The sequence below is a fragment of the Oncorhynchus mykiss genome, chromosome 4 (genome assembly GCF_057628025.1).
Source record: "Oncorhynchus mykiss isolate SJ-2025 chromosome 4, ASM5762802v1, whole genome shotgun sequence".
NCBI classification, from domain to species: Eukaryota; Metazoa; Chordata; class Actinopteri; order Salmoniformes; family Salmonidae; genus Oncorhynchus; species Oncorhynchus mykiss.
The window spans coordinates 14,623,902-14,637,116 of record NC_143025.1 but is presented as its reverse complement, the minus strand read 5'-3'; the positions used below and the strand labels follow the sequence as shown (position 1 = coordinate 14,637,116).

General features: G+C 41.6%; 1 protein-coding gene across 19 annotated transcripts in view; it reads right to left on the bottom strand.

Moving 5' to 3' along the window:
• The window catches only part of cadps2 (calcium dependent secretion activator 2), a 268,319-nt gene that overhangs the window by 60,582 nt on the left and 194,522 nt on the right, over positions 1 to 13,215 (bottom strand). For 7 of the 19 annotated variants that reach the window (XR_016495113.1, XM_090231196.1, XM_090231198.1 and 4 more), the window contains exons 19-21: positions 6,777 to 6,918; positions 4,426 to 4,581; positions 4,081 to 4,228 (exon numbers count right to left, since the gene is read on the bottom strand). Coding sequence is in view for 17 of the 19 variants with exons in the window: in XM_090231196.1 (XP_090087322.1) it covers positions 4,081 to 4,228; positions 4,426 to 4,581; positions 6,777 to 6,918 (446 nt within the window). In the remaining 2 variants the exon portion in view is untranslated. Of the gene's footprint in view, positions 1 to 4,080; positions 4,229 to 4,425; positions 4,582 to 6,249; positions 6,484 to 6,776; positions 6,919 to 13,215 lie in introns of those variants that run through there. The other 12 variants (XM_090231185.1, XM_090231186.1, XM_090231188.1 and 9 more) reach the window with 3 other exon arrangements.

Genomic DNA, 13,215 nt, shown 5'->3' with positions numbered 1-13,215 from the left:
TCGTTACCTGTATTAATGGCACCTGTTTGAACTTGTTATCAGTATAAAAGACACCTGTCCACAACCTCAAACAGTCACACTCCAAACTCCACTATGGCCAAGACCAAAGAGCTGTCAAAGGACACCAAAAACAAAACTGTAGACCTGCACCAGGCTGGGAAGACTGAATCTGCAATAGGTAAGCAGCTTGGTTTGAAGAAATCAACTGTGGGAGCAATTATTAGGAAATAGATGACATACAAGACCACTGATAATCTCCCTCGATATGGGGCTCCCACGCAAGATCTCACCCCGTGGGGTCAAAATGATCACAAGAATGGTGAGCAAAAATCCCTGAACCACACGGGGGGACCTAGTGAATGACCTGCAGAGAGCTGGGACCAAAGTAACAAAGCCTACCATCAGTAACACACTACTCCACCAGGGACTCAAATCCTGCAGTGCCAGACGTGTCCCCCTGCTTAAGCCAGTACATGTCCAGGCCCATCTGAAGTTTGCTAGAGAGCATTTGGATGATCCAGAAGAAGATTGAGAGAATGTCATAAGGTCTGATGAAACCAAAATATAACTTTTTTTTTTTTTACCCCATTTTCTCCCATATTTCGTGGTATCCAATTGTTGTAGTAGCTACTATCTTGTCTCATCGCTACAACTCCCGTACGGGCTCGGGAGAGACGAAGGTTGAAAGTCATACGTCCTCCGATACACAACCCAACCAAGCCGCACTGCTTCTTAACACAGCGCGCATCCAACCTGGAAGCCAGCCGCACCAATGCGTCGGAGGAAACACCATGCACCTGGCCACCTTGGTTAGCGCACACTGCGCCCAGCCCGCCACAGGAGTCACTGGTGCACGATGAGACAAGGACATCCCTACCGACCAAGCCCTCCCTAACCCGGACGACGCTAGGCCAATTGTGCGTCGCCCCACGGACCTCCTGGTCGCTGCCGGTTACGACAGAGCAACCCAGGGACTCTGATGGCACAGCTGGCGCTGCAGTACAGCGCCCTTAACCACTGCGCCACCCAGGAGACCAAAATATAACTTTTTGGTAAAAACTCAACTCGTTGTGTATGGAGGACAAAGAACACCATACCTACTGTGAAGCATGGGGGTGGAAACATCATGCTTTGGGGCTGTTTTTCTGCAAAGGGACCATGACGACTGATCCGTGTAAAGGAAAGAATGAATGGGGGGCCATATATCGTGAGATTTTGAGTGAAAACCTTCTTCCATCAGTAAGGGCATTGAAGATGAAACGTGGCTGGGTCTTTCAGCATGACAATGATCCCAAACACACCGCTCGGGCAACGAAGGAGTGGCTTCATAAGAAGCATTTCAAGGTCCTGGAGTGGCCTAGCCAGTCTCCAGATCTCAACCCCATAGAAAATCTTTGGAGGGAGTTGAAAGTCTGTGTTGCCCAGCAACAGCCCCAAAACATCACTGCTCTAGAGGAGATCTGCATGGAGGAATGGGCCAAAATACCAGCAACAGTGTGTGAAAACCTTGTGAAGACTTACAGAAAACGTTTGACCTCTGTCATTGCCAACAAAGGGTATATAACAAAGTATTGAGATAAACTTTTGTTATTGACCAAATACGTATTTTCCACCATAATTTGCAAATACATTCATTAAAAATCCTACAATGTAATTCTCTGGATTTTTTTTCTCATTTTGTCTGTCATAGTTTAAGTGTACCTATGATGAAAATTACAGGCCTCTCTCATATTTTTAAGTGGGAGAACTTGCACAATTGGTGGCTGAGTAAATACTTTTTTGCCCCACTGTACATACATACATACATACATGCATATTTTATGAATAATCAAATCCTCCTACTGTAGGATTATTTTACTCCTGTAATGGAACTGGTCAAATTAAGATCCCACACCTGTAAATCATCAATGGTTCAGACACTGTATAGATAATGATCTTGGACAGTATTTAGCACAGGTGAAACAACATCTTGCCATATCATAATCACCTCCATAATTAATACATTCATTCAATTAGGGCAATAATGACCATGGAGTTGGAATCTAAATTGGAATCAGTAGTGTACACTGAGTGTACAAACCTGAGTGCATCTGTTCAGCTATGAATCAACATCCTCAGGGACTTGAGGAGAATGGAGCTGAAGGTTAAGGGGACAGTGAGCTTAGCTCTCTGTAGAGACACTGTGTAAATAGTTGCCGGGTAGCGGAGGGTTAGCCTTTAGCAGGGTGAAATGCTGTAATGGAGAGATCGAGAGCTCATTCATCCACATCGATTTAGAGCAGCTGCTGCACGTTACCACTGATCTGGACGTGATATAAATGCGCCCATTGCAATGAATGTTTTGGCTGCAAGGCAGTCAAGGTGATATGAAGATTACTGAATCTGTTACAGACCAAAGGAAACTTTAGTTCTTGTGCTCTTGAGGGAAACTCAGGTAAGGTAGGGAACAATATTTGATACTGTTGTGGTGGTACATTGCACTAATGTTCCCTCAATTTGGGAGGGGGGGGGGGGGGGGGGCACAGAGCAAATTTGAGGTCTGCTGAGCGCAAACTTGAATGTTGTGAAAATTATGTGCAACTTCCAGTGTGTGTTTTCTTTGAACACTGAGGCTGTACCCGCTTTAAGTAAGAGGTTTACCAGTGGCCAAGTAGGCTGCTGTGGCTATTTGATTATAATGTAGGCCTATCAGAGTGGCCTACCATAAACAAAAATGGAGAAAATGCATCCCATAACATTTTTACATGGAAATTGCTGTTCAGCCTAGAGTAGCAGCCAATGTGGGGTGTTCAATGTAGGCCTACATTCGATTAGACTTTTGAAAAAAACATGCAGGGCTAGACTTTAACCTGTTTATCCAAAATGTTGTTGTGTTTGATGCAAGAACCCACTTCACAAAACAAAATGTATTATCATTCCCATACCACTATTACAGAATCAGACAAATGATGTTATCCTCTGCCTATTGGCTACTTAGCTTATTCAAGCCTGTCAAAATACCACACTGCCTCTTTAAGACAAAAAACATGTCTTTAAACTGACTTGCTTTTAAAAGATGTCTAGAAATGTACACTCCCTATTGCTGACAATAAATGGGGTATAACTGGGCTAATAACTCACTAATGGGTTCAAGCCCAGGCTCTGTCGCAGCCGGGAGGCCCATGTGGCTGCGCACAATTGGCCCAGTGTCGTCTGGGTTATGGAGGGTTTGGCTGGCAGGGATATCCTTGTCTCATCGCGCACTAGCGACTCCTGTGGCGGGCCGGGTGCAGTGCACGCTGACACGGTCGCCAGGTGTACAGTGTTTCCTCCAACACATTAGTGCGGCTGGCTTCCGAGTTGGATGGGCATTGTGTCTAGAAGCAGTGAGGCTTGGTTGGGTTGTGTTTGGGAGGATGCATGGCTCTCGACCTTCGTCTCTCCCGAGTCCGTACGGGAGTTGCAGCGATGAGACAAGACTTTAACTACTACCAATTGGATACCACGAAATTGGGGAGAAAAAAGGGGTGAAAAAACTCATTAACTAGCAAAGGATTGGAACAAAATGTGCACACGTGGCTACATGCAGCTCCCGCTTTGATCTCAAAACAAGCGCATCTACTCACGACCACTCATGCTGTAAACACAGTTCAGTTCAAAGTGAATGGCACAGATCCATATATGGCAATGGTCTATTTTCATGTAGGTCTACTGATTGGTTATGCGAACCGGTCTGTGTAGAGTACGGACTGAGTCATGCCGGTCAATGCTATACAATCCTACTCCAATGCATTCTGCCTTCAATAAAATCTTTTGCATGGTTAGTTTTGCATACTAAATCTTGCATAGTTCACTTTGTTTTGGTATGTTGCATTGAAAGTGTCTAATATTGTGTTGATTCAACCACAATTGCCACAGTAAAGGGAAATGTTGATAGTGTTAACTAAAAGGGAAAACTAGAAAGTTGTGAGTGAAGTTCAATCTCATGCTGCTCTCTGTGGGCTGATATTTCTTCTGCACAGCAGGCCCGGGGGAGCTTAGAGGGATCATTGCTTATAACTGCTGAGAAGAACAGACAATAGAGGTTGGGTGTGGTCGTACCTCTTGACCGGAGTCCAGCACACAGAGTTTGGCGCACTGCTTCTTGGCGTCCATTAGCATGTTGAACATGGTGCACACCGACAGCGACACCCGGAAGTCCGTTGCCTTGCTGGCCTTCTGCATCTTGGAGTCAAAGGCGGCTTTCGTTCTTTGGGTATAAAAAGACAATTGAAAGGTGTTATGATATGGTTAATTCCTAGGGGCTATGGAAAACACTGTTCAAAACCACATCACTAAACTCTTCCTCATTATCCTCAGTAATATCTCAGTTATAAACCAGGTATGCAGTGGTAAATGCTTAACCCCCAACCCATCACAGGTGGTGACGTCCTCCTGACCTCTGACCTTTTGACGCAAGCCTCCATCATGTCGCTGGCCATGAGCTTCAGCCTCTGCTCCAGGTGTTTGGCAAACTCTGGCTCGGGCCAGTGCAGGTCCAGGACAAACATCTGGAGTGCGTCCAACTTCCAGAAGAGGTCCTCTGAGGTTGCTGAGCCGTTACTAGGGGTCGGGGAGGGAAGAAGCCAAAGATTATCTTTGCCAAGCTTCATGGAACTTCTGTCAGTTAAACATGAACAAATGAAAACTGAGTTACAAAGTCTGGAGTGTTGTGCTCGAGGGTTTTAAGTGAAGTACGGATGTTTTTTGTATTACTGCTCAATAACTGAACACGTTTGCCAATTTACATGGATCACAGTTTAACATGTCAGAGTTGCATATGACATGTTCTTAAGACACACCCAACAGTTCCTGAACATGTTCTACAGTGACTGAACACACCCTGCTGTCAAACTGACTGTTACTAAGGAGACTCTCAGCACATAGACAGATGGGTCTCCATCGCCACCTTCTCTCCGGTGTCTACACCGCAACACATGGCAACCGGTGGCTGTAACCAGCATCGAAGTGTACAGGGAACCAGAGCGAGCGAGGGAGAGAGACAGAGGGTGAGCGGTGGTGAAGCACACTCACTCACTTTTCTCACTTCGCCTTTAAAAGACTTACCTTCACAAGTGGGAATAAATCATTTGAGCGAAATCCGTGTTGCAATTAAATGCTCGCTCATATCCCCCCCTCATGACTAATTAGGATCTCTTCTCCGAACGTCCCCTCTCCCGGGGGAATGGAACGATCCCCCACGCCCGTCTGTGCTCGCTAACGAAGTGCCAGTTTTTTTTTTTTCTTTAGTGAGGCAAGGGTAGGTGGGTGGGTGGTTTGAGTCTCCACTGTTTCTACTGGGCCCTCAGAAGTCAACTTGTATTGTGATGAGGCAGAGTTGCGTGGAACTTTTTTGCCTGTTGTTAACGAGCTAGGTTGTTTACATCATGTAGAATGTGCTAATCAGACCCTGACATTTTTATTTTCAGGTCTACGTAGTCTGTAGAATTCTCACAAACGCTTCAGGAAATCGAACCAGGGTACCGAATTCCATACGTGAAAAGCCCTTAATAATTTTGCTTGTGGGGGATCTTGACTGCTCATTTATGACAAAGGTTTGAGGAGAAAATGGTCACTTGACAAGTGCTGAAAACAGTTTCATAACAGTCCCAAAGACCAGCATTGAGGTTTCGAAGAAACATATTCACTGAAATATGCAAAATGGCTATGCCTACTTACAAAATGTCCGGTAAATTAATTCCTTGCAAGCTGAAATAAGAATCCCATTTCTTATTTAACATTCATTTGGCATGATATACTTCACAACTCAGTGCTTAACTGAGCTGAGAATTGACCAGCATACAGTAACATCACAGTTAAACAGGTGTCTCTGATACTATCCAATATACAATAAAAATACCTGAAATATGTTGGATGTGTGCACAAAAAACATGCCACAGCTGTTCCTGATCAAGGAGCCACAACATACATTTCAAAAAAGAGATGCTGCTGTGCCACAAAACATTTGCCATGCTGCGCCACATAACACAACACTCACAAGACAACAAAAACATGCTTTTATCTTGATACCAAAGAAGGTATCAGTCTGAGGTCATCAAAAGGGGCAACCAATCCCAGGAATATCTGGGCCACGTGAATTGCACAGTTAAAAGCCTCAGTAGTAGTAGTAGACATACTGGTCTTACTATTAACATTTAAATGTGAGGGCAGATTTTCAAGTTTCACACTTCTACAAAATGCTTTAAGCTGGTTCAATAGTTAATGGCATACCATTGGCAAAGGGAAGTAATAGAATGCGAAATAGTGTTCTTGAATTGGAGAAGTTTGACAATGACAAGACAACCACAGCACAGTCCATGCCACAGTGCCCCACTAGGTCTTGCGGCAGCCCATACACACGTGCTGTCACACAGCGGGCCCATCCAGGAGGGTGCTGAGAAGCTCGGCATCTGTGGGAGATTGACTTTGGGCAGAGGCACGCTCGGTAGGTTGTTGGTTATTGTCCTGAAAAGAAATGAACGGCAAACCAAACCAAACGACAACAAAGAAAGATGCGACAGAGACAAAAGACAACAGAGAGATCCCACTGAGTGTTGATGCTCCAGATTCCATGTGGTTTTGTGCCTGGTCGGTGGATGTATTCTAACCTACACTACACACACTTTTCTGTAGACATAAAAATGCAGACAGAAGTATTCTAGGCTTGCTACTGTTCCTGATGTAAAGCACATCTCTGAGCTTTAAATAGCACAACAGAATGCAACTAATGACAACATTGGGGGGGGGGGGGTTCTTACTTGACGGACTGCCAGGTTTCCTGCTGGAAGCCGCGGTGGATGGACTGGGCGATGGAGGACTCCATAAGGTCTATGTAACGCACCACCAGCGGGATGAACAGGTCCTGCAGGTGCTTGTGGAACATGCCATTGCACAGGTGAGCTGGGGGGGAATGAGGAAGGAAGTACAAAATAAATTCAAAGGTTTTGAATGTCAGCTTGAAGGTCTTTATACAGTTCAAATCCTAGACTAGTTAAATCACGGCCCTTCCCTCCCACAGTCCACATTATGATATTTGCATACAAATTCCATCTTTTCACAATCCTGATATGCAAAGGAAGTAGGAGAAAGAAGAGGAAAGATAGAAGAGAAAGATGCTCAGAAAGTCAAGACAAAGAACTCTATTTCAACAAACCTAATGCGATTGTAAATCTTATGTCCAGGGGTGTTTTGATATTTTCACAGGGGGAATTATGGGCGCAATAGCTGTCTGTGTCGCGAAAGGGCTGGGTTTTGATTAATAAATAAGTTGTAGGTGTGATGAGGGCTTGACCATTCACAGGCCAATCAACATGTTCGATGGCTTAATACTGCATGTGGTTATCTCAAGTTGTGTATGTTATTGACAGTGTTTGCATTATCATCAACTCCAATTTGGCTGGGGGGCACAGAATATTCTCACCCTAGTCCATTATATATTGATACCGTTTATTAAATAGCATAGGTTACAGTAATGAATAATAGCAACAGGAAAATGCATCCAGTTTTTGTAATATATTTGGAGTGTTGGTTTCAATGAGTAGGCTTAAAGGCCATACATGTCTTTATGCATTTGTCCTAAAAAAAATGTATACTAGCCCCCCTTTAAAATGTGTGTGAGGCATGTTCATAATAAGGAAGATATAGGCCTATGTACCATTCAGAGGAGCATTATAGGACTGAGTCATTTGAATGTGTTCAGAGGAGCATTATAGGACTGAGTCATTTGAATATGTTCAGAGGAGCATTAAAACCTGTTACGGATGTTGGTTCCTGCACAGGAACCAAATCAGCGGAAATTTCAGAGCGCCACCTATAGTACTCGATAAAACTCAAACTTTCATTAAAACACACACGCAAGATACTCAATTAAAGCTACACTCATTGTAAATCTAGCCAACATGTCAGATTTGTAAAATGCTTTTCGGCGAAAGCATGAGAAGCTATTATCTGATAGCATGCACCCCCCAAAATACCTGAACGAGACCTAAACAAAAGATTTAGCGGTAGCCGGCGCTACACAAAACGCAGAAATAAAATATAAAACATTCATTACCTTTGACGAGCTTCTTTGTTGGCACTCCTATATGTCCCATAAACATCACAATTGGGTCTTTTTCCCGATTAAATACGTCAAAGTATGCCCAAAATGTCCATTTATGAAGGCCGTCTGATCCAAGGAAAATTCACCTTTACAAGACACAACGTCACTTTTTAAAATTAAAAAAGTTGCCTATAAACTTGTACAAATCACTTCAAACTACTTTTGTAAATCAACTTTAGGTATTAATAAACGTTAATAATCGATCAAATTGATCACGGGGCGATCTGTATTCAATAGCAGCACGTCTTGAAATCATCGTCCATTTTTTTCACTTTCATAATTTCCTGGGTGCACCCCAAGACAGGAAGTGCCTATACGTCATCCCACCAAGGATAAACTTGCAATGAAATGCCAGAATTGGCGACATCGTGTGGAAGCTGTAGGAGTTGTAAACGGAACCTCATCTATTTTCTATCGCCTTAGACAATTCAAAGACTGGCGGATGAATATTTTTTTTGTGTTTTTGGTGAACAGTTTTCCCTGGGATTTTTACTCCTGAACACGTTCTGTTATAGCCACAGACATGATTTAACCAGTTTTAGAAACTTCAGAGTGTTTTCTATACACACATACTTATCATATGCATATATTATATTCCTGGCATGAGTAGCAGGACGTTGAAATGTTGCACGATTTTTAACAAAAAGTTGCGAAAAGCTGCGAGAATTCGCATCATCAGTAACAGGATGGACTGAGTCATTTGAATATGTTCAGAGGAGCATTATAGGACTGAATAATTTGAATGTGTTAAGAGGAGCATTATAGGACTGAGTAATTTGAATGTGTTCAGAGGAGCATTATAGGACTGAGTAATTTGAATGTGTTAAGAGGAGCATTATAGGACTGAGTAATTTGAATGTGTTCAGAGGAGCATTATAGGACTGAGTAATTTGAATGTGTTAAGAGGAGCATTATAGGACTGAATAATTTGAATATGTGTTAAGAGGAGCATTATAGGACTGAGTAATTTGAATATGTGTTAAGAGGAGCATTATAGGACTGAATCATTTAGATATGTTCAGAGGAGCATTCTAGGACTGAGTAATTTGAATATTATAGGACCATGTAAATTGTGAAAAGCATGACGGTAAGTCTCATGAGTACACCATTTAAAAACCTGCTATTGATAAAAAATATATATTTTTTTGTATTTATTTCATATCTTATCACCTTTAATACTGCACGGTTGGAAATTGACCCGTAAGCATTTTACTGTTAGTCTACACCTGTTGTTTACGAAGCATGTGACAAATAACATTTTATTAGACATTTTGATTTGACATGGTAGTTGGCTAATGCATGGCCAGGATAAGAAAGACATTGGTGTTGAACCCACGTTCGTTAGAGTAGGTAGGGTAAGGGTAGCCTACTGAGGGATTTGTTTTTAATCAAATGAAATGGAAAACAATCAATTGTTAGAGGAATATACAAGGGTCTCTGGCATCATCTCATCTCTTGTTCCATTATGGGCATTTAGATATGTAGCCTCCATACCCCTTCACTTTTTCCATATTTTGTTACGTTACAGCCTTATTCTAAAATGCATTAAAAAAAAAAAACTCAATCTACACACAATATACCACATGACAAAGTGAAAACAGGTTTTTGACATTTTTACAAGTGTATTAAAAAATAAACAGAAATAGCTTATTTACATAACTATTCAAATCCTGCTATGAGACTCAAAATTGAGCTCAGGAGCATCCTGTTTCCATTGATCATCCTTGAGATGTTTCTACAACTTGATTGGAACGGTCTCTGCTGGACAACCATCTCTGCAGCATTAAAAACCTGTTTCTGCTTTGTCATTGTAGGGTATTGTGTGTAGATTGATGAGGGAAAAAACTATTTAATACATTTTAGAACAAGGCCGTAGTGTAACAAAATGTGGAAAAAGTCAAGGGGTCTGAATACTTTCCAAATGCACTGTATGGAGGGGGTTTTACACACATCCAAAATAACAGGCGCTGGCTAAAATAATGTACAACACACTGATGAAAAAGGGACTCACTGTTTTGCTGCTCCAAAAAGTGATATTTTAATAAAGATTTATTTTTATTTTTAATAACATGTTTCATAAAAGCTTTGGTAATTAAAAAATTATTTCAAAAGTCACGAGCTCAAACCTTTATGGACAGTCTTGGCTACTTAGCAAATCTATTGGGCAGGACAAAAAAAAACAGCCTTTATTGAGAAGAGGGGAGGCTGTGCTTGGTCTTTAATCAAATAAAACTTAATGGGAAAAAACATTTGTTTTTTATATGTTGCTAAATATGAGGTTTGCAGGCACAAAAAGTACATCTCTCTTGTTCCATGTGCACTGAGCTGCAGCTGGATAGGCTGTGGTTCCGGTGTCAAAATCAATGCTATAACCAACCGCATTACCGCTAAGACCTCCTTTGTGCGGAATTAAATTGTCACTTTTGCGCTGGTTTTTAAGGACACACCTCAGCGCAAGCGAGCTGACGTTAGACATGTAAATTGCCAAACATGGTGTTGGACATGTAAATTGCTGAACCTTTACATGCAGAAATTGACTTCTAATGTGCGTTTGACACTTGCGCCACCTTGGCGCCAGCCGAAAATAGAGCCCAGAGAGAGAGAGATTCAGAGAGAGAGAGAGAGAGATTCAGAGAGAGAGAGAGAGAGATTCAGAGAGAGAGAGAGAGAGAGATATTCAGAGAGAGAGAGAGAGAGAGATATTCAGAGAGAGAGAGAGAGAGAGAGAGAGAGAGAGAGAGAGAGAGAGAGAGAGAGAGAGAGAGAGAGAGAGAGAGAGAGAGAGAGAGAGAGAGAGAGAGAGAGAGAGAGAGAGAGAGATATTCAGAGAGAGAGAGAGAGAGAGAGAGAGAGAGAGAGAGAGAGAGAGAGAGAGAGAGAGAGAGAGAGAGAGAGAGAGAGAGAGAGAGAGAGAGAGAGAGAGAGAGAGAGAGAGAGAGAGGAGACAAAGGAAGAGAGCACATAGGACTCCTGTTGGTCTCTCAGGGCTTCATTAGTCCTAATTTCCCATCACTCTGTTCCTTAATTTCCCATTATTCTGTTCCTTCATGATTAACACTTGCCTTTTTACCCTCCTGAGAGCCCACGGCTCTTCTCCCAACAAGTTCCTGCATCACGCAACACATGCAGACACTAAAGTGAGCATTTAGTTAATCCTTAGTACACGTGGATATAAAGACCTGGTGTGATAAATGAAATATGTTTTGTTCACACCACAAAACAATCATTAAAACGTGGTATTACAAACAATAATGCTTCAATTCTGACTATGTTCATTTATCACACAGTATCAACATAGCCTCTTTTCACCTTTCTGTACATGTTTATTATTATTTGCATATGTAAAAAAATATATATTTGTGTTTGAGGCAAGTATCAGACAACAGCATTTGACAACATTGACAACAGGAGATCCTGAATGATGTCGGAACTGTCGGGGGACAAATCCTAAAAGGCAGACTTGACCTTGCAGGTCTATAGCTAAGCAACTATGAAAAAATAAAAACTCACAAGTGGAATTTCAGCCTTTTTTCTTTTATCCTAACAATATCATCAGCTTAGACATTTTACAACTATTTTATCTCATTCACGAAAGGCATCATTACTCAAAAACAGGGTCCTCATCTGCATTAAGTCAAAACGAAAATGTTCCTCATTACGTTACTCTTCAAATCCAGTAATTGTTATGACAGTTGAAATAATTGCAAGATTAATGGAGAATGGTAATAACAGAAAATGGAGGAGGAAAAACACAAATGATATTTTGCCTACTCCTTACATAATTTGAATTTTATTTTTCAATGTAATTGCCCTTGAGCTGCCTGTCTTTCTGCTCTAGGTGAGGCTTACATAGACAATGTAAAACAACACTTCAGATGTAGCCAACTCTCACTTGGCAATGAAACAAAGGCTCAGAGCTAAGAGTGGATAAGGGAGAAGAGAGAGGGAGAAAGTATGAGAGAGAGAAAGTGGGAGAGAGAGAGAGTTTGATAGTACACACAAGGGCAAACACCTGGATGCCACACGGACTTTACACTCATGGAATTAAAATAAGTATTACACATGGTGGAAGCAGGTCAATAGTACTGAGCGATTAACAAAACATGTCAGTTAAATTTGTATAATTCCATTTTGTTCGTTTTTCCTATGAGCTCAATGAGCAGTTTCTCTAGAGAGAAATTAGATCAAACCCAAACTGTGCAATGTAATAGGGAGTTGTAACAGGCCAGAATTATACATAATTTAGCGTAGAAAACGTGTTAATTAACTACAGTGACCATAATCCATTGTGCGCCTATTTGTCCGGTCTGTGTGGGTCGACATGGAGAGAAAAGACAGGAGAGAAAAGACAGAAGACACACGATCCAGAGGGATAGTGAGCAGTTGCTTCGCAAAGGTATATCTACCTGAAAATACATGATCAACGTGATTGATAGTTGGCATTCAGCAGTCATAAAAGTATGCCTTATTAACTTTGAAGAACTATTAAAATAGTGATTTTGTAATACAGCATAAACAGCAGCTCTATAGAGATGAGACGATGACTTGACAAATAAAGTCATCAAATAAAACAAATGTATTATACCCAACAACTTCAATATTTTATTAAAGTAAAGTGAATAAATTATGGTCAATAGTAATGGGCAGTCACTACCATCATGGGACTTTCATTAATTGTTTTATTCTGTGTTGTATCAGCATTCAACCCAAATAATGCATAGTGCATTTAATGTTTAAAAAAATAATTGAAATGTAAATCCATTATAAAAAATGTATAATTGAACCGGAATGACCTCAAAAAGCACTAATTGCTCAGCACTACTGGGCAAATAATTAGAACTAAATGAGACAAATGTTATCAGAGTAACCATTGCATGTTTACGAGTGGCCAGGTATGTTGGAAAAAAGGGAAAACTACAAACCTTTGTTCCCTGATCAGTGAGCAAAGAAATCCAAATGGAGGACAGCCTGGTGAGACAGGTGCCTCAAACCGTACTAATACTCTCCTGTCTGTGTGATACTGCTCCTCGCTCTACAGGAGGTGACAGGTAGAGTCTTTAGCTGACAGATGACAGCCCCCTGACTTTACGATCGTG